At 40.4% G+C, this 19,920-nt stretch overlaps 1 protein-coding gene across 1 annotated transcript in view; it reads left to right on the top strand.

The window, feature by feature from the left end:
* The first annotated feature begins 11,118 nt into the window (after nt 1-11,118).
* MKRN2 (makorin ring finger protein 2) overlaps nt 11,119-19,920 on the top strand; it is a 28,090-nt gene continuing 19,288 nt past the window's right edge. Inside the window, exon 1 of the mRNA XM_025920928.2 lies at nt 11,119-11,252. Coding sequence (XP_025776713.1) covers nt 11,227-11,252 — 26 coding nt within the window. The 5' untranslated portion in view covers nt 11,119-11,226. The remainder of the gene's footprint in view (nt 11,253-19,920) is intronic.

Raw genomic sequence — 19,920 nt, 5'->3', positions numbered from 1 at the left:
CCAAAAGAAATCTGGAGTAGCCATGCTTAGACAATCTAGATTTTAAAATAAAGTCTGTAACAAGAAATGAAGAAGGGCATTATATCATAACTAAGGGCTTTATCCCCCCAAGATCTAACAATTGTAAACATTTATGACCCCAACGTGGAGAAACCCAAATATATAAATCAATAAAAAAACATATAGAAATTCATGGTTAATAATACCATAATAATAGGGGACTTCAATACCCCACTGACAGCAATAGACAGATAATCTAGACAGAAAATCAACAAGGAAACAATGGCTTTGAATGACACACCAGACCGATGGACTTAACAGATACATTCAGAACATTTCATCCTAAAACAGTGGAATACACATTCTTCTTGAGTGCACATGGAACATTTTTCAGAATAGATCACATACTGGGACACAAATCAGCCCTCAACAAGTACAAAAACATTGAGATCATGCCATGCATATTTTCAGACCACAACATGATGAAACTTGAAATCAACCACAAGAAAAAATTTGGAAAGACAACAAATACTTGAAGATTAAAAACCATTTTATTAAAGAATGAATGGGTTAACCAACAGACTAAAGAAGAAATTAAAAAGTATGTGGAAGCCAATGAAAATGATAACACGACAGCCCAAAACCTCTGGGATGCAGCAAAGGCAGTCATAAGAGGGAAGTATATAACAGTCCAGGCCTTCCTAAAGAAGGAAGAAAGGTCTCAGATACACAACCTAACCTTACACCTTAAAGAGCTGTAAAAAGAACAGCAAATAAAACCCCAAACTAGCAGAAGACAGGAAATAATAAAGATTAGAGCAGAAATCAATGCTATCAAAAAACAAAACAAAACAGTGGAACAAATCAATGAAACAAGGAGGTGGTTCTTTGAAAGAATTAACAAAATTGAGAAACACCTAGCCAGTTTGATCAAAAAGAAAAAGGAAAGGACCCAAATAAATAAAATCAAGAATGAAAGAGGAGAGATCACAACCAACACTGCAGAAATACAAGCAATAATAATAGAATATTATGAGCAATTATATCCCAGCAAATTGGGCAATCTGGAAGAAATGGACAAATTCCGAAAAACATGTAAACTACCAAAACTGAAACAGAAAGAAATAGAAAATCTGAACAGACCCATAGCCAGTAAAGAAATTGAGTTAGTAATCAAAAATCTCCCAACAAACAAGATTCCAGGGCTGGATGGATTTCAAGGGAAATTCTACCAACATTTAAAGAAGAGTTAACACACTTATTCTTTTGAAGCTGTTCCAAAAAATAGAAATGGAAGGAAAACTTCCAAACTCATTCTATGAAGCCAGCATTACCTTGATTCCAAAACCAGACAGAGACCCCACTAAAAGGAGAATGATAGATCAATTTCCCTGATGAACATGGATGCGAAAATTCTCCACAAGATACTAGCCAACAAGATCCAACAATACATTAAAAGAATTATTCACCATGATCAACTGGGATTTATACCTGGAATGCAGGGCTGGTTCAATATCTGAAATCAATCAATGTGATTCATCACATTAATAAAAGAAAGGATAAGAACCATGTGATCCTCTCAATAGATGCAGAGAAATCATCTGACAAAATACAGCATCCTTTATTCATAAAAACCCTCAAGTAAGTAGGGATAGAAGGATCATACCTCAAGATCATAAAAACCATATATGAAAGACCCACTGCTCATATCATCTGCAATGGGGAAAAATTGAGAGCTTTCATCCTATGGTCAGGAATAGGACAGGGATGATCACTCTTGCCACTGTTGTTCAGCATTGTGTTGGAGATCCTAACCTCAGTAATCAGGCAACACAAAGAAATAAAAGGCATCCATACTGGCAAGGAGGAAGTCAAACTTTTACTCTTCGCAGACAATATGATACTCTATATAGAAAACCCAAAAAATTCCACCAAAAAACTACTAGAAATGACCCATGAATTCAGCAAAGTTGCAGGATATAAAATCAATGCACAGAAATCAGTTGCATTTCTATACACCAATAATGAAGCAGCAGAAAGAGAAATCAAGGAATCAATCTCACTTACAATTGTGCCAAAACCCATAAAATACCTAGGAATAAACTTAACCAAAAGGTGAAAAATCTATACACTGAAAACTATAGAAAGCTTATGAAAGAAATTGAAGAAGACACAAAAAAAAAAATGGAAAAATAGTCCATGCTCATGAATTGGAAGAACACATATTGTTAAAATGTTGATACTACTCAAAGCAATACACATATTCAATGCAATACCTATCAAAATAACACCAGCATTCTTCACAGAGCTAGAACAAACAATCCTAAAATGTGTATCAAACCAGAAAAGATCCTGAATAGCCAAAGCAACCCTGAACAAGAAAACCAAAGCTGGAAGTGTACAAAGCTATAATCATCAAGACAGTATAGTCCTGGCACAAAAACAGACACTTAGATCAATGGAACAGAATACAGAACCCAGAAATGGTACCACAAATGTGTGGCCAACTGATCTTTGACAAAGCAGGAAAGAATATCCAGTGGAATAAAGACAATCTCTTCAGCAAGTGGTGCTGGGAAAACTGGACAGCGACATGCAGAAGAATGAACCTGGACCACTTTCTTACACCATACACAAAAATAAACTAAAAATGGATGGAAGACCTAAAAGTAAGACAGGAAGCCATCAAAATCCTAGAGAGAAAGCAGGCAAAAACCTCTTTGACCTTGGCCACAGCAACTTCTTACTCAACACATCTCTGGAGGCAAGGGAAACAAGAGCAAAAAAACAAGAGCAAAAATCAGGACCTCAAGATAAAAAGCTTCTGTGCGGTGAAGGAAACAATCAGCAAAACTAAAAGGCAACCGACGGAATGGGAGAAGATATTTGCAAATGACATAAAGGGTTAGAACCCCAAATCTATAAAGAACTATCAAACTCAACACCCAAAAACCAAATGATACAGTGAAGAAATGGGCGAAAGACATGAACATATACTTTTCCAAAGAAGACATCCAGATGGCTAACAGACACATGAAAAGATGCTCAACATCACTCATCATCAGGGAAATACAAATCAAAACCACAATGAGATACCACCTCATTCACACTTGTCAGAATGGCTAAAATTAACAATTCAGGCAACGACAGATGTTGGCGAGGATGTGGAGAAAGAAGAACCTTTTGCACTGCTGCTGGTGGGAATGCAAACTGGTGGAGATACTCCGGAAAACAGTACAGAGGTTCCTCAAAACATTAAAAATGGAACTACTCTGTGACCCAACAATTGCACTACTAGGTATTTTTCCAAAGAATACAGGTATGCGGTTTCAAAGGGGCACATGTACATCAATGTTTATAGCAGAAGTATCAACAATAGCCAAGTATGGAAAGAGCCCAAATGTCCATCGACAGATGAATGCATAAGAAGATGTGGTGTATATATATATATATATATATATATATATATATACATACACACACACACACACACACACACACACACACACACACACACAATGGAGTATTACTTGGCAATAAAAAAGAATGAAGTCTTGCCACTTGCAACAATGTGGGTGGAACTAGAGTGTATTAGGCCAAGTGAAATTAGTCAGAGAAAGACAAATGTCATATGACTTCTTTCATATGTGGAATTTAAGATGCAAAACAGGTTAACATAAGGGAAGGGAAGCAAAAATAATATAAAAACATGGAGGCGGACAAACCATAAGAGATTCTTAAATATAGAGAACAAACTGAGGGTTGCTGGAAGGGTTGTGGGAGGGAGAATGGGGTAAATGGGTAAGGAGCATTAAAGAAGATACTTGTTGATATGAGCACTAGGTATTCTATGTAGGGGATGAATCATTGTGTTCCACTTCTGAAATCATTATTGCACTATATGCTAACCAACTTTGATGTAAATTAAAAAAAATAAATTTAAAAAATTTTCATGATCATCAAACAGTAGGAGAACTTCAGAAACTGCTACAGCCAAGAGTAACCTAAGGAGACATTATTACTAGGTGCAATATAGTATCCTGGATGGATCCTGGAATAGAAAAAGGTATAAACCAGGGAAATTTGAATAAACTGTGGACCTCAGTTAATAATAATGTATTAATATGGTTTCATTAATGATGACGTATACACTGAGATACTAATAATAGGAGAAACCGGTTGTTAAGTAAATGGGATGTCTATGTACAATTTTCTGTAAATCTAAGACCTTTTTAAAATTAAAAGTATATTTTAAAGGAGGGGGGGAATATTTTCTCAATAAAAGCTAAGAAAATTAATTCTTGGGTGATCCCCAGTACAAAAAATACTAAAAGAGTTCTTCTGGTTGGAAAAAAAAAAAAAAAGTGATACTAAATAGAAACATGAAATGGTTGGAGGAATGAAGAATACCAAATTTTAAAACATTTTACAATATGTTGTTGGATTCAAACATATGCAGAAGAAATACATGACAACAGTAGCATGAAAGTGGAGAGGAGAGTAAATGCAGTTAAGCTGTTGTGTTTTGCATTGTTTAGGAACTGGTAATAGTACTAATTTAAAGTAGACTCTAATAAGTCACAGATGCATAGTGTAATCTCCAGGGTAATCACTAAAAGAATAACTTTTTATTATTTATGTATGTATGTATATTTATTCTTGAGAGAGAGAGAGAGAGAGCATAAGTGGGCAAGGGGCAGAGAGAGAGGGAGACACAGAACCCCAAGCAAGCCCCAGGCTCTTAGCTGTCAGCACAGAGCCTGATGTGGGGCTTGAACCCATGAACCATGAGATCATGACCTGAGCTGATGTTGGACACTTAATGGACTGAGCCACCCAGATGCCCCAAGAATAATATTTTTAAGTTCATTTATTTATTTAAGTAATCTCTACACCTGGGGCACCTGTGTGGCTCAGTCAGTTAAGCAACCAACTTTTTTTTTTTTTTCAACGTTTATTTATTTTTGGGACAGAGAGAGACAGAGCATGAACGGGGGAGGGGCAGAGAGAGAGGGAGACACAGAATCGGAAACAGGCTCCAGGCTCTGAGCCATCAGCCCAGAGCCCGACGCGGGGCTCGAACTCACAGACCGCGAGATCGTGACCTGGCTGAAGTCGGACGCTCAACCGACTGCGCCACCCAGGCGCCCCATTAAGCAACCAACTCTTAATCTCAGCTCAGGTCTTGATTTCAAGGTCATGAGAGCCTACTTAAAAAAATTATCTCTACACCCAATGTGGGGCTCAAACTCACTACCCAAGATCAAGAGTCATATGTTCCAGGTGCCCCTAAAAGAATAATTTTTTAAATGTGTAATTAAAAGTGTGTAACTGGGGCTGGGAGGCCCTTGGATGGCTCAGTCAGATAAGCACCTGACTTCGGCTCATGTCATAATCTCACGGCTCGTGGATTTAAGCCCCATGCCGGGCTCTGTGCTGACATCTCAGAGCCTGGAGCCTGCTTGGGATTCTGTGTCTCCCTCTCTCTCTGCCCCACCTCCACTTGCACTCTATCTCTCTGTCTCTCAAAAATGAATAAATGTTTCCAACGTTTTTATTTATGGGACAGACAGAGACAGAGCATGAACGGGGGAGGAGCAGAGACAGAGGGAGACACAGAATTGGAAACAGGCTCCAGGCTCCGAGCCATCAGCCCAGAGCCTGACGCGGGGCTCGAACTCCCGGACCGCGAGATCGTGACCTGGCTGAAGTCGGACGCTTAACCAACTGCGCCACCCAGGCGCCCCAAAAATGAATAAATGTTTAAAAAAATTTTTTTGAGTGCCTGGGTGGCTCAGTTGGCTAAGCATCCAACTCTTTTTTTTTTTTTTTTTTTTTTTTTTTTTGAGAGAGAGCACAAGTGAGCAAGGGGCAGAGAAAGAGGGAGAGAATCCCATGCAGGCTCTGCACTATCAATGCAGAGCCCATGTGGGGCACAAGCTTATCTGAAGTGGGGTTCAAGCTCACCCCATGTGGGACTCGAACTCATGAACTGTGAGATCATGACCTGAGCCGAAGTCACTTGCTTAACCTACTGAGCCATCCAGGTGCCCAAGTGTCAAATTCTTGATCTCAGCTCAGGTCTTGATCTCAGCTCAGGTCTTGATCTCAGGATCATGAGTTCAAGTCCCGTGTTGGGCTTTGCACTGGACATAGGGCCTACTTAAAAACAAATTACAAAAAAACTTAATATTTATTTATTTTTGAGAGAGAGAAGGAGACACAGAATCTGAAGCAGGCTCCAGGCTCTGAACTGTCAGCACAGAGACCCAGGTGGAGTTTGAACTCATGAATCATGAGATCATGACCTGAGTCAAAGTCCAACACTTAACCACTGAGCTACCCAGGCACCACCTCCCCAACCAAAATTTTTTTTCAAGTGTGCAACCAATGAAGAAAAATATGGAATAATGGAAAATACTAGTCCAAAGGAATACAAGAAAGGAAAAGTAAAGAATAAATAACAGATGATATAAATGGAAAATTAATAGCAAGATGGTAGATTTAAATCTAAGTATATTACATTTAATGTAAATGGACTAAGTAATCTAATTCAAAAACAGATTATCAAGCTTGAAAATCAACTATATACCATTTATAAGAAATACAGTGTAAATATAAAAACACCTGGTAAGTTGAAAATAAAAGGATGGAAAAAGATATACCATACAAATGCTATCTGAAAGTAAGTTGATATGATTATGTTAATATCAAAGTATACTTTAAGACAAGAATTTCTAGGCATTTCCTTTTTAAATTAGCGCTCTCAGAAACAGCTTTTATACATTTATCTTTATAGTGTATTACATGCACCACTGTGTGGTCAACACATTCTTTCACTGAAAACATTATCCTGATGCAACAAACAACTAGCATTCTTAGAACACCTTTTTTAGACATGTCTTACAGGCACTGTATGTCTCACATACAGTGTAGTGAATACTGATATAGCACTGTCCTGATTCACATGTGCAACTAGCAGAAAACAGGACATTTCTTAGTAACGTGTTGGCAAAACAGAAGATAGAGCAATCTTACATTTATTTGTTTGAACCTAAAAAACAGCTTCAAAATGTATAACTCAAATAATGACCAAAGTTAAAGAAGAAAAGACAATTCCACAGTGGGGTAATACTAGAAATGAATATGAATCAATAAGAAAAAGATAACTAGAAAATCCTCAGTAGTTTAGAAATTAAATTACACACTTCTAAATAACTTATGGGTCAAGGAATAAACCATGGAAATTAGAAAGTTATTTGAACCAAATGGTAAGGAAAAGATGACATAAAAACTTGTGGAACACTACTAAAAGTTGCTTAGAGGGAATATTATAGCTTTAAATACATAAAAAAGAAGAACTTTTGAAAATTTGTAATCTAAACTTCCATCTGAAGAAGGTAGAAAATGAGCAATTTGAATTCAAAGAACACAGAAAAAGGAAATAGTCAAGATATAAGCAGAAATCAGTGAAATAGAAAACACATGTACAATAGTCAAAATGAACAAGGTCAAAAGTTTGCTTATTGAAAAGATTAACAAAATTGGTAAATAGTCTGATTTTTAAGAGATAAAACATTAATAGTAATATCAATAGTGAAAAGGCGACATTCTTACAGATCCAATGGACACTTTAAAAAAGAAGATATGGGGCGCCTGGGTGGCGCAGTTGGTTAAGCGTCTGACTTCAGCCAGGTCACGATCTCGCGGTCCGTGAGTTCGAGCCCCGCATTGGGCTCTGGGCTGATGGCTCAGAGCCTGGAGCCTGTTTCCGATTCTGTGTCTCCCTCTCTCTCTGCCCCTCCCCCGTTCATGTTCTGTCTCTCTCTGTCCCAAAAATAAATAAACATTGAAAAAAAAATTAAAAAAAAAAAGAAGATATGAACAACTCCATGACAATAAATTCAACAATTTAGATGAAATGGACTAATTTATTTGGGGGCAGAGGGAAGAGAACTTTCCAAACCTGCCACACAAAGAGAAAATCTGGAGTCCTATATGTAATACAGCAATTAAATCTTTAATTAAAAACCTTCCTATAAACTGAGATGGCTTCAGTAGTAAATTTTTCCAAATATTAAAGGAAAAAGTTAAAAATTATATTACACAGACTTTTCTAGAGATGAGAAAAGAGTGAGGTATCCAAATTCATTTTATGCTTAGTTCAAATATCAAAACCTCACATGGACATTACTGGAAAGGAACACTACAGACCAACACACCTAAACACAATATTATTATCTCTCAACACACCTAAACACAATATTATAAATAAATAATAAATAAATAAACAAAATCTGATGATTTAAAGAAGGAATAATATGCCAAGGGGGGTATGTCTGAGGAATTCAAGGTTGGTTTAACATTTAAAAAATCAATCAATATAATTTAACACATTAAGAGAAGAAAGGATAAAACAATATGGTTTTCTCAATAGATTGGGGGAAAAAAGGATTTGATTTAAAAAACAGACATGATTTTAAGAAAACTCGAAAGAGAAAGAACTTCCTTAATTTGATAATGGCTTCAAAACCCTTAGGCTAACATTTTAATTAATAGTGAAATATTAAATACTTTCCCAGAATTCAGGAAAAGGATAAGGATGTCCACTATTACCTCTTCTATTTAAAATTACACTGAAGGTGTACCAAGTGCACTCAGTGGTGCACTAAAGGCAAAAACAAAACAGAACAAAACAAAAAAACAAGATATAAAGATTGAAAATTGTTATTATTTGCTGATGGCTTCATTGTGTGTGTAGAAAATCCAAAACAATGAACAAACAGCCCAGTAAAATTAATACATGAATTTACCATGGAGAAAGCAACAAATTATTAGGACATTTTAAAAAATACCTTTTACAATAGTATAAAAAAAATTCGTCTAGATACCTAGGAGTAAATCTAATAAAGGTTGTTGAATACTTATACACTGAAAACTATAAATTTTCCAATATACTCCCTATATTTCTGAAAGAATTTCAGAAGTTCCAAGTAATTGGAAGTATATGCCATGTTTATTAATTGGAAGATTTACTATTTTTACAGCAAAGTAAAAGAATAACATATGGCTATATACAATAGTACAGATAGATCAAATAGACATAATATTGGTCAAAAGAAGACACGACAAAAGAGTACATATTGAATTATACCATTTATATCAAGGTCAAGAACAATTAAAACTAATTTGTGTGATAGGTGAGAACAGTTACCTTTAGGAGGTATTGACTGGGAAGGGGCATAAGTGAGCCGTCTAGGGTATAGATAATGTTCTTCATCTTGATCTAGTGATGAATTCATGAGTGTACACCCATGTAAAAAAATTCATAGAGGCATAGGTGTGTTTTGTACATTTTAGTCTGTTATATCTCAATGTTTAAAATTTTTAAAAAGAAAAAATTTTTTAAAGCAATGGGAAACCATTGAAAGGGTTAAAGGTGAGTGACATGATCCTATTTATGTTTTAAAAAATATGTTTTGGGTGATAACTTACTGGGAGAGGGTAGGAGCAGAAGGAGGAAAAGCAGGTAAGAGGCTATGGCACAGGTCTAGACAAGAAATAATGGTTGCTTGGACTGGAACTGTTATGCCCACAATTCATGATCCCCAAAGACCACCAGGGAGCCGAGTCCGATGCAAAAGCAAAGAGCCTTTATTCACCTACCTCGAGCTCAATCCCCTACCTGCACCGACACAGCCACAGCGGTGAGATACTGGGGAGAAAGAGCGAGTTTCAAAAGAACAAAGGTTTTATTGGGGCCTGGGGCAGTTGGTGAGGTAATGGCTGTGGCCTCAGCCCATTGGCTGGGGAAGGGTCCGAGTCCTGTTAGGCAGGTGAGCGGGAGGTTACTCAAGGGGAGGAGGCGTGGTCAAGGTGAAGGACTCAGAACAAGATGGAGTGGGGGGGGGGTGCATAGGCCCTCCCTTTCAGAACCATGAGGATGGAAATGGAGTGATGTGTAGAACAAAAGCAAAAGAAAAAAATTAAATTTCCTTACAACTTACAGCCCATTTACAAGTTCTTGAGATAGGCCAAGAGACCTTCCTCTAGGAACTCAACTGCCTTGATGTTAATACTTTGCAAAGGGCAAAAGGCCATCTTAGCTTAACATTATCCCGCTCCTCCAGGATCCTGTGAGTCTCCTTTAACATCTAAATATTCCTTTGGAAACTTCCTTTATTTCTACCCCCCAAGGTATATGTTAGCAATCATCCTCCAAACATATTGCCCACTGATACACATCCAAAAGGTGTCATGACTAAGGTTTTACTAGACAGAAGTAAATGACCTTTTCCTCATAGCTAGCCCCTCAAGGTCCTGGAAACCTTGCTTCCAAATTCCTTAGACACTTACACTATCCCTAACTCCCTCCTAACTTGAAGGTACATAGTCACTCCTCATGATCCTCGAGCAGCTCTTTCTGCCCATGGGTCCTGTCCCCAAGCTTTAATAAAACCACCCTTTTTGCACCAAAGATGTCTCAAGAATTCTTTCTTGACCATTCACTCCGGAAACCCCAACATGTCCACATCAAGAAGATGCACTGGAGAGAGGTGTGGGAGCAGGATCTGCAGATACAGAGAACCAGAGGAAAGTGTCACAAATATCTTTGGGGGTTTCCACCATAGGAAACGGAAGACGAAAAGCCGGGGGCGGGGGGGGGGGGGAGCGGAATGGAAAATCTGGGGTGGGAGTAGATATCTTGGAAGAGAGCAAATGGGAGGGAGCTAAGGAATTCCTTAAGTGGGAGTCGAGGTCTGGCCTGGCGGGAACAGTCGAGGCAGGGCCTGAGATGGGGGTCTAGGGAGTGCAAGTTTGGGTTCTAAGGCATATTTGTAATTTACGCGCGCATTGGAGGGGTGGGAGCTTGGCCTCCTGAGGTGTAAGGCGTTTCTAAGGACCCGACACAGGGCAAGCCGGTACAAACCGACAACAGGAATAAGACTGGGAAGAGTAGGTCCCCAACCAGGCCCGCTTGGGGACCGGGAGGCTCGCAAATGCCTGACCCGGAGCTCTTGGATGGGAGGTCGCCCAGCCTCAGCCCTCAGGCGGAACCAATTATGACGGCGGTGAGGTTTCCGGCGGCGCTACAGAGATGCCACACGGAAGGGGCGGTGTACGCCGGCGTGACGCGGCCGCGCGGGATGGGCAGGGCCGAGGCGACGACGACGGCGGCGAGAGCGAGAGACGGTGGCGCGACAAGGGCCCTCAAGCCCGGCCACCATGAGCACCAAGCAAGTCACTTGCAGGTTAGTGCGGGGGGGTCCAGGAGTAGCGGGCCACTTCGCTTTTCCTTCGCCCCCCCCAAGCCCCCGCTCCGGCCCCTTGGCGGCTGGTGCACCCCAGCCCCACTACCAGGGAAACTGAGGCTGAGCGGATTCTTGAAAAGTTGCTCAGCTGTTCGCGGTGGGGCTTTCCTGGGCGGAGCTCGGGCTGCGGCGGGAACCGGTCACCTGGCGTGTGTGTGGCTCTGCGTTTGGGATGAGACCCCAGGTCAGGCCAGCGCCGGGGCCTGTGAGCTGGAAGGACGAGCTAGCCAGGGCCGTGCAGGTCGCTGAGGCCTGAGGGTGGGGGTGGAGCCCTTGGAACTTGGAGTTTAGCTGGAAAAGGAGATTTGGAATTGGGTAAAGAGACGCTAAGTGATCGTTTGCCAGTGGGGATACCACACAGGAATAGGTTATTGATCTATAATCAGGGCCTAGAACGAGCTGGGGTCCCGAAAGGGGTCTTCGTTTCCCAAGAGTTTGAAGATCTCTGCGGCCTAAATTTACAGACTCAGCAAGTAAGAATTGTGCGGGGAAATAAAAATGTCGGGTAGTATTTACTGAAAGTTGGTGAAGTGCTTCGCATATTTCCAAGTGCTCTATATTCATTGTCACTAGACTTCACAATAACACTGCCAGGAAGATATAATTCCCATTTTACAATACAGGAAATTCAGATTGAAAGAGATTAAATGACACTCTTACTGAGACACCCATTTATGTGGAGAAGTACAACGGTAATGGATGGATGGTGTAGAAAATTCGAAACCGGATGCTACACTGCGACTGCTCCTGTGAAGCAGAAAGAGCTTGGTTGTGTAACACCCTCGTTCCTTGGTGAACTTGTGGCTTACCAATCCTGGGTTCCTAGTCTTGTTGGCCTGATACTTGGACAGTACAAATTTTAATAACTGGTTTCAGTGTGTGGGAAACATTGCCCCCCAAAATCAGTTGTATAGTTTGATTATGTAATGAACAGTTTATTAAATTCTCATCTATGTTGTTACTTCTTAATTAGCATGAATAATTGAGAAGGGACTATGTAAAAAGTTTTCAGTTAGTATTAATATGTATTAACTGTTCAACCAGTTTATCCAAGGCCATGGCTTATATGAAGCAGTAGTCAGAAATTTGCACTCAGTGTCTACAGAAAATAGGTTATCTGTGTTAGAAATATCTTTTGTGAGACCTGTTTGTGTTCATTTTTATTTGTATGAAGCAAGCGTTGTGCGTAATTGTAAAGCAGATTTTGGTTACTCTTCTTAAGATGTGTCCACAAAAGAGTACACATTTGTGTAATGCTTTATAATTGAATTTTAACTCTTTATAGTATCTAGTTTTACAGAGAAGGACTTGGAACTTACTCCTAACTTCACATCTAAATGCAGGAGCAAAAACTTAAATCAAGATCATCTTGTTTTTTTTCCTTCTGCACTGAGATGGCCTAACCTGAAAGCTTTAATTTAATTTAATTTAATTTAACAGGGGCATCCTGCAGGATGTTGTTGCATATAAACTCAAGAGTGGGTTGGAATGTTGGAAAGGGATCACTTCTGTTCAAGTACTGATGTTTGGTGGAGCCCTTAAAATGCGCTGGGTGCTCTAACGGCCACATCGCCTGTAACCCAGCAACCCTCACTGTTCCACAGATTGTGAAACCAAGCCTGTGCACTGAAGTGATTGCCTGAGGTCATTCAGCTTCTAAGTGGCCAAGGTGTGGCATCGGAGTCCATGCGCTCATTGACCCGATGACATCCAAATAAATTTGGGAAATGATAAAGTTTCTTCACTACAGGAATTTTTAAAGCTATTCATATGTGTCTATGTAAGGAAAATGCACGTAAAAATATATAGAAAGTAAAAGAAGTTTACTTGCAAAAGGGTGTGAGGGAGTCCAATCTCGCAAGGACTGCGTCACCAGATAAAAAACTAGAACACATTTAAATGAAAAGAAACTGCAGTATTACCTAGAGTACCAAGTTCGCATTAGTGTTTCATGGTGGAAAAGCTTCTCACATTGTATTATCTTCACAAAAGTCTTATCTCCAGACATTGGTAACTCACAGGAAATGTCCAAGATAGGACATTTATTTTGGGAGACCAGGCCTTAACAGGGTGCTCAGCTGTTTTGGATTTATCTGAAGGTGAAAAGTGTTTTTTGCTTTGTTTTCCTGGCTGTGGCATGTGATGTACATGCTTATTCTGAATAGCAGCAGGACAGAGTTTAAGTTTTGCCTTTATTCTGATATGCAGACATCTCTAAGAGATGGATGTTGAAATGCTAGGATTCCCAAATTTAACGACAAAGACACTCCATATGTTTATTGCCTGGAATGGCAAGAATGGCTACTCACACAGTTGTGCTGTCAATCAGCTCTTCTGATTTCTCCCATGCCACTCTATCCACAAACAAGCTGGGAATTACTTTTGCTGATTCTTCTTGCTAACTATTTTCCCATGTCTTCCAGTCTGTTTTTAAAGTCCTGGTGCAGCTCTCTCCGCCCCACCCCTGCTTGTGCTCTGTGTCTCTCTGTCTTTCACAAATGAATAAACATAAAAAAAAAAGTCGGGGGGGGGGGCACCTGGGTGGCTCAGTTGGTTGAGCATCCGACTTCGGCTTAGGTCATGATCTTGCGGTTCGTGAGTTTGAGCCCCGTGTCGGGCTCTGTGCTGACAGCTCAGAGCATGGAGCCTGCTTCAGATTCTGTGTCCCCCTCTCTCTCCGCCCCACCCCTGCTTGTGTTCTGTGTCTCTCTGTCTTTCAAAAATGAATAATCATAAAAAAATTTTTTTTAAGTCCTGGTGCAGGCCTTTATGATAGCTTGGTAGTCACTTTCTTTTCTTCTATGATAGAGGTTCCTTTGTCTTATCATCACTAGGCAAAGACCTAGAATTTGTTTCCTTGGAACATCAAGCTTGGAATCACAAAAAATGAGGGACCTTGTCAGCCAGTAAGTGGTAGAAGAGCTTGAAATCTGGAGTTGGGCAGTTCGGGATTCTGATCCTGCTACCACCTGTGCCACAACTTACTCATCTATAAAATGGAGATGGTAACGCCTAACCCGCGGAGTTAGTTAAGGGATTAGACAGTAACAGCAAACCATCATAGAGTGTTTTTGGGGTGGTAGGCTAAGCATTTACATGCATGGTCTCAGCCAGACCTCAGAGTCCTCTATCACAGAAGTCTATGGAATACAATTATTATATTATGGTTGGGGAAATTGAAGTTTGGAGATTTAAATAACTTGCTCATGGTCATATAGCAAGCTCTCTGATTTCACAGTGTTAACTATTACACTATACTTCATCCCTACGTCTCTTAACATTTATTTCAGGCCTACCACCAGGCCCAGCATTAACCCCTTTACCTGTCACTGGATCTGTTATCACATGCCGTACAGCCATAAAATTTAAGTCTGAAAATATGTAAGGAAATGTAAAGAAAAGTGACACTGAGAATGTAGATTACCCATATACTCAGATATGATTTGCGGAAGCATTTTGCTAAAGATATGCACCATTGAAAGGCATGTAAGAAACTAAATTGAATTTGTTTGGCTCAGTCCTGCGCTGCAGCTAGAGCTGCTAGTGGTTCTGTGGCTAGAAGTGAACCTGATGTCCTTTGCAACATATTTTTTTGTTCTGTTTTGTTTTAACGTTTTATTTATTTTTGGGAGACAGAGAGTGACAGAGCCCAAGCAGGGGAGGGGCAGAGAGAAAGCGAGACACAGAATCCAAAGCAGGCTCCAGGTTCTGAACTGTCAGCACAGAGCCCGATGCAGGGCTCAAACCCATGAACCGCGAGATGATGACCTGAGCTGAAGTCAGGCGCTTAACTGACTGAGCCACCTAGGCACCCCCTGTCCTTTGCAACATATAGTAGCTACGGTCCTTTGGGGTCACCCAGGATAACAGGCCCTTTTGGAGTCCCCCCGAGAAATCTCCCTACTCTGAGTCTCCAGTTATGCACTGTTCCCCTTCATACTACTCACCCCCTTCCCATTCCCCACCCCAGTTCATGTCTCAGCCTTCTCTCTAGGAAGATATAAGGGATGGTTTGACCCATCCCTTAAGATTGAATAGTTGGAAATTCATTACAAGGTGCAGTATGAGAGAGGCCTGGATTAAACTTAGTATAACATAGATGGGGAGGGATAGCTCTAAGCAGTTGACAAGATGCTTCAAAGGACAGGCAGGATGTGTTCAAACTAGTTTTCTGTTTGTCGCTGGGGAATGGAAATGATGACATATGCTACAAAAATAGGACTGAGCTGGCTTCATTTCTTACATAACCCTTATTTCATGCTCCCCTTGAAGGCACTGCACTGATGGTGGTCTAGAAGTTATTTTTGAAGCTGTTTAAATCTCAGCTTAGTCACTTACAGAAGTGAAATGTCTTGCATGAAGTCACCAGCTTATAAGTGACTAATTAGAAGCTCTAGTTGATGGTTAAGTATTTGTTTTCCTAATGAGGAAGAGAGTGAATGAGCAGAGTTTGGAAGGCAGATTGTCTGAAGAAGACTTACGGGAGGTGGTAGAATTATAAAAGGCACCCTTGTAGGACCACGAAGAACCTGTCCTCTTGTATGCCTGGTTAACAAATAGTATTTGGTAGAGAACCTCTGGTAGTCTCCTACTCACCTTTTCTGTTTCTGTTTCTTTTTCTTTCTTTCCTTTTTTTTTTTTTTTTTTTGAAATCTTTAGTGTCTCCAAAGGAAACTATTACAGAAGTATTTATTAGATCTTATTTTTTGTGGACCTGTTTATATAGCCACTTTGAGCCTGTTCTCATCCAGTATTTATGAGTTTACTAATCATGGTAGTAATCTGTCTTTCTTTGTCATTCAGAGTTGGCTCTTGGTGCTGATTTTTTTTTTAACTTTTATACACACATTAGGGTAAGTGAAATAGCCCGAACACAAATGACCACATGTTGTATGATCCTACTTATATGTAATGTCAAAAAGAGGGGCAGAGGTGCCTGCTGGCTCAGTTGGTAGAGCATATGACTCTTGATGTTGGGGTCATGAGTTCAAGCTGGTCCACGAAGGAAGGCCGCTGGAAACAATTCAGTGCAAAAGGTGGGCTACAGTGTTTTTGACAGGGGCCACAGCATGGGTAAAGGCAGAGTGACAGGGAAGTTAGTTTTGGTTGGAAAAGGTCAGGGTATCTGGGAAAATTGGAGCTGGGGACCCCCTCCTAGCAATTTGACCTTCTGTAAGTCTTCACTGGTCTCTGAGCCTCAGCTTCCCTACTTGCATCGTGGGTGTAGTGGTACTACAGTATTGCTGGGGTTAACTGAGCTATTGAAGTGAACGGGCTAGTATTGATAGTACTGTTCAGTAGATCTTTGGTATTTTTTCACATTTCATGTATTTCTCATAATATACTCTTTCAGAGGGAGGGAGGGCCTTCCTTGCCCAAAAGTCTTTATTCAAGAGGCATCTGAGTTATTAGCCCTCTCTAAAAAAGACAAATCGTGAAAATCATATAGAAGAAGGAGGAAATGGGTAAAACCAGAAGGTTGTGAGTTGATAATGTGGAAGCTGGTGCTGGGACATCTTGAGAGTTCATTCTGCCATTTGGTTTACTTTTGTATATGTTTCATGTGTGTTTGGAATTCTCCATAAAATGTCTTTTTAAATAAGTTAAAACATGGGTTCACAGATAAAGCTCCTTTACAAAGCAGCCTCCTAACAGGCTCTTCCCCTGCACTTTCAGTCCTCTTCAAATCTGTCTTCCATCTTGCAGCTCAAGTGGCTTTTTCTGAAAGAGGCCTGGGAAAAGGTGTGTATGATAACTGTACAAGCATGCCCCAGAAATAGTGCATGTTCGGTTCCAGGCCACTGCAGTAAAGCAAATTTTGGAATCAAGTGAATCAAGTGAATTTTTTGGGTTTTCCGGTGCATGTAAAAGTTACGTTTATCCTGTAGTCTATAAAATGTGCAATAGCGTTATGTCTAAAACACCATACCTTCATTTAAAAATACTTTTAGGAGTGCCTAAGTGGCTCAGTTGTTTAAGCATCTGACCTCTTGATCTTACTCAGGTCATGAGTTCAAGCCCCACATCAGGCTCTGCACTGATAGCATGGAATCTGCTTGGGATTCTCTCTTTCTCCCCCTCTCTTTGCCCCCCCTCACTTGCTCGCTCTCTTTCCCTCAAAAATAAATAAGTGAACTTAAGGGGAAAAAAAAGACAAAAATGAAATTTGCCCCATTGACTCTCTTTTTATAAACCATTTCTCTGCAGCATGTGATGCTGTGTGATAGCATTTTACCCATAGCAGCACTTCTTTAAAAATTGGGAGTCCAGGGGCACCTTGGTGGCTCAGTCAGTTAAGCGTCAGACTTCAGCTCAGGTCCTGATCTCATGGTTTGTGAGTTCGAGCCCCGCATCGGGCTCTGAGCCTGGAGCCTGCTTCGGATTCTGTGTCTCCCTCTCTCTCTGCCCCTCTCTCTCTCTCTCTCTCTCAAACATAAATAAAATGTATAAATAAATAAATAAATTGGGAGTCTATCCTTTCAAACTCTGCCACTGTTTTATCAATCAAGTTTATGTAATATTCTAAATCCTTTGTTGTCATTTCACCAATCTTCACAGCATCTTCACCAGGAATAGGTCTCCCAAAATCACCTTCTTTGCTCATCCATAGGAAGCAACTCCTCGTCTGTTTTAAGTTTTATCATGAGATTGCAGCAATTCAGTCCCATCTTCAGGCTCTGTTTGTTTTTTGTTGTTGTTTTTTTTAATGTTTATTTATTCTTGAGAAAGAGACAGAGCAGGAGCAGGGGACGGGCAGAGAGAGAGGGAGACACAGAATCTAAAGCAGGCTCCAGGCTCTGAGATGTCAGCACAGAGTCCGGTACAGGGCTCTAACCTTCGAACTGAGAGATAATGACCTGAGCTGAAATCCAGTGCTTAACCCACTGACCCATCCAGGTTCCTCTCTCTCTCTCTCTCTCTCTCTTTTTTTTTTTTTAATTTTAAAACTTATTTTTGAGAGAGACAGACAGACAGGATCTGAAGTGGGCTCTGTGCTGAGAGTGGAGAACTGACGTGGGGCTCAGACTCACGAACTGTGAGGTCATGGCCTGAATGGAAGTCAGATGCTTAACTGAGCCACCCTGGCACCCCTTCAGGCTCCACTTCTAATTCTAGTTCTCTTGATATTTCCACCACATCTGTAGTTAACTTCTTCCCCTGATGTCTTGAACCCTCAATGTCATCCATGAGAGTTAGAATCAGTTTCTTCCAAACTCCTATTAATGGTGATATTTTGACTTCTTCCCATGAATCACAAATGTTAATGAAATCTAGAAGGGGAAGCCTTTCTGGAACCAGGTTTTTAATTTACTTTGCCCAGACCATTAGAGGAATCACTGTCTGTGGCAGCTATAGCCTTACACAATGTATTTCTTAAATAGTAAGACTTGAAAGTTGAAATCACTTCCTGATCCTTGGGCTGCAGAATGGATGTTGTGGTAGCAGACATGAAAATAATAATTAATTTCGTACATCTCCAGCAGAGCTCTTGGGTGACCAAGTGCGTTGTCAATGAGCAGTAATGTTTTGAAAGGAACCTTTTTTCTGAGCAGTAGGTCTCAATAGTAGACTTAAAATATTCCGTAAACCACACTGTAAACAGTTGTGCTGTCATCCAGTCTTTGTTGTTCATTCATAGATCACAGGCAGAATAGATGTAGTGTAATTCTAAAGGGCCCTGGGATTTTCATAATGGTACATGAGCACTGGCTTCAACCTCAAGTCACCAACTGCATTAGCTCCTAACAAGAGAGTCGGCCTGTCCTTTGAAGCTTTGAAGCCAGGCATTGACTTCTCTCTAGCTAAGAAAGTCCTAGATGGCATCTTCTTCCAATAGAAAGCTGTTTTGTTTTTATTGAAAATCTGTTGTTTAGTGTAGCCACCTTTGTTAATGATCTCATCTAGATCTTCTGGATAATGTGCTGCAGCTTCTACATCAACACTTGCTGCTTTACCTTACACTCTTATGCAATGGAGACAGCTTCTTTCCTTTAACCTCATGAACCAACCTCTGCTAGCTTCAGACTTTTCTTTCTTTCTCCCTCCCTCTTTCTTTCTTTCTTTCTTTCTTTCTTTCTTTCTTTCTTTCTTTCTTTCTATCTATCTATGTTTATTTATTTTGAGAGAGAGCATGCACACAAGCTAGGGAGGGGCAGAGAGAGAGAGAGAATCCTTCTGTAAGTCTTCTGTAAGTCTGTAATCCTTCTGTAAGTGCAGGCTCCACACTTAGCGCAGAGCCCCATGTGAGGCTCAGTCTCATGACTGCAGGATCACAACCTGAGCCAATTCCAAGAGTCAGACACTTAACTTGAGCTACCCAGGTGCCCAGCTTCAGACTTTTCTTCAGCAGCTTTCTCACCTCTCTCAGCCTTCACAGAATTGAAGAGAGTTAGGGCCTTGCTGTCAATTAGGCTTTGGCTGGTGTTACCTTCTCTCCATCCTAAAACTTTCTCCATATCAGTGCTCAGGCTGTTTGGCTTTCTTATCATTTGTGCGTTCACTGGAGTAGCACTTTTAATTTTCTTCAAGAACTTTTCCTTTGCATTCACAACTTGGCTAAATGTTTGGTGCAAGTGGCCTAGCTTTTGGTTTTTCTCAGTTTTTGACA

Source organism: Puma concolor, chromosome A2, assembly GCF_028749965.1.
Source record: "Puma concolor isolate L17-30 chromosome A2, mPumCon1.1.hap2, whole genome shotgun sequence".
Lineage (NCBI taxonomy): Eukaryota > Metazoa > Chordata > Mammalia > Carnivora > Felidae > Puma > Puma concolor.
The sequence above is the reverse complement of the archived record's forward strand: the minus strand, read 5'-3'. Positions and strand labels throughout refer to the sequence as shown.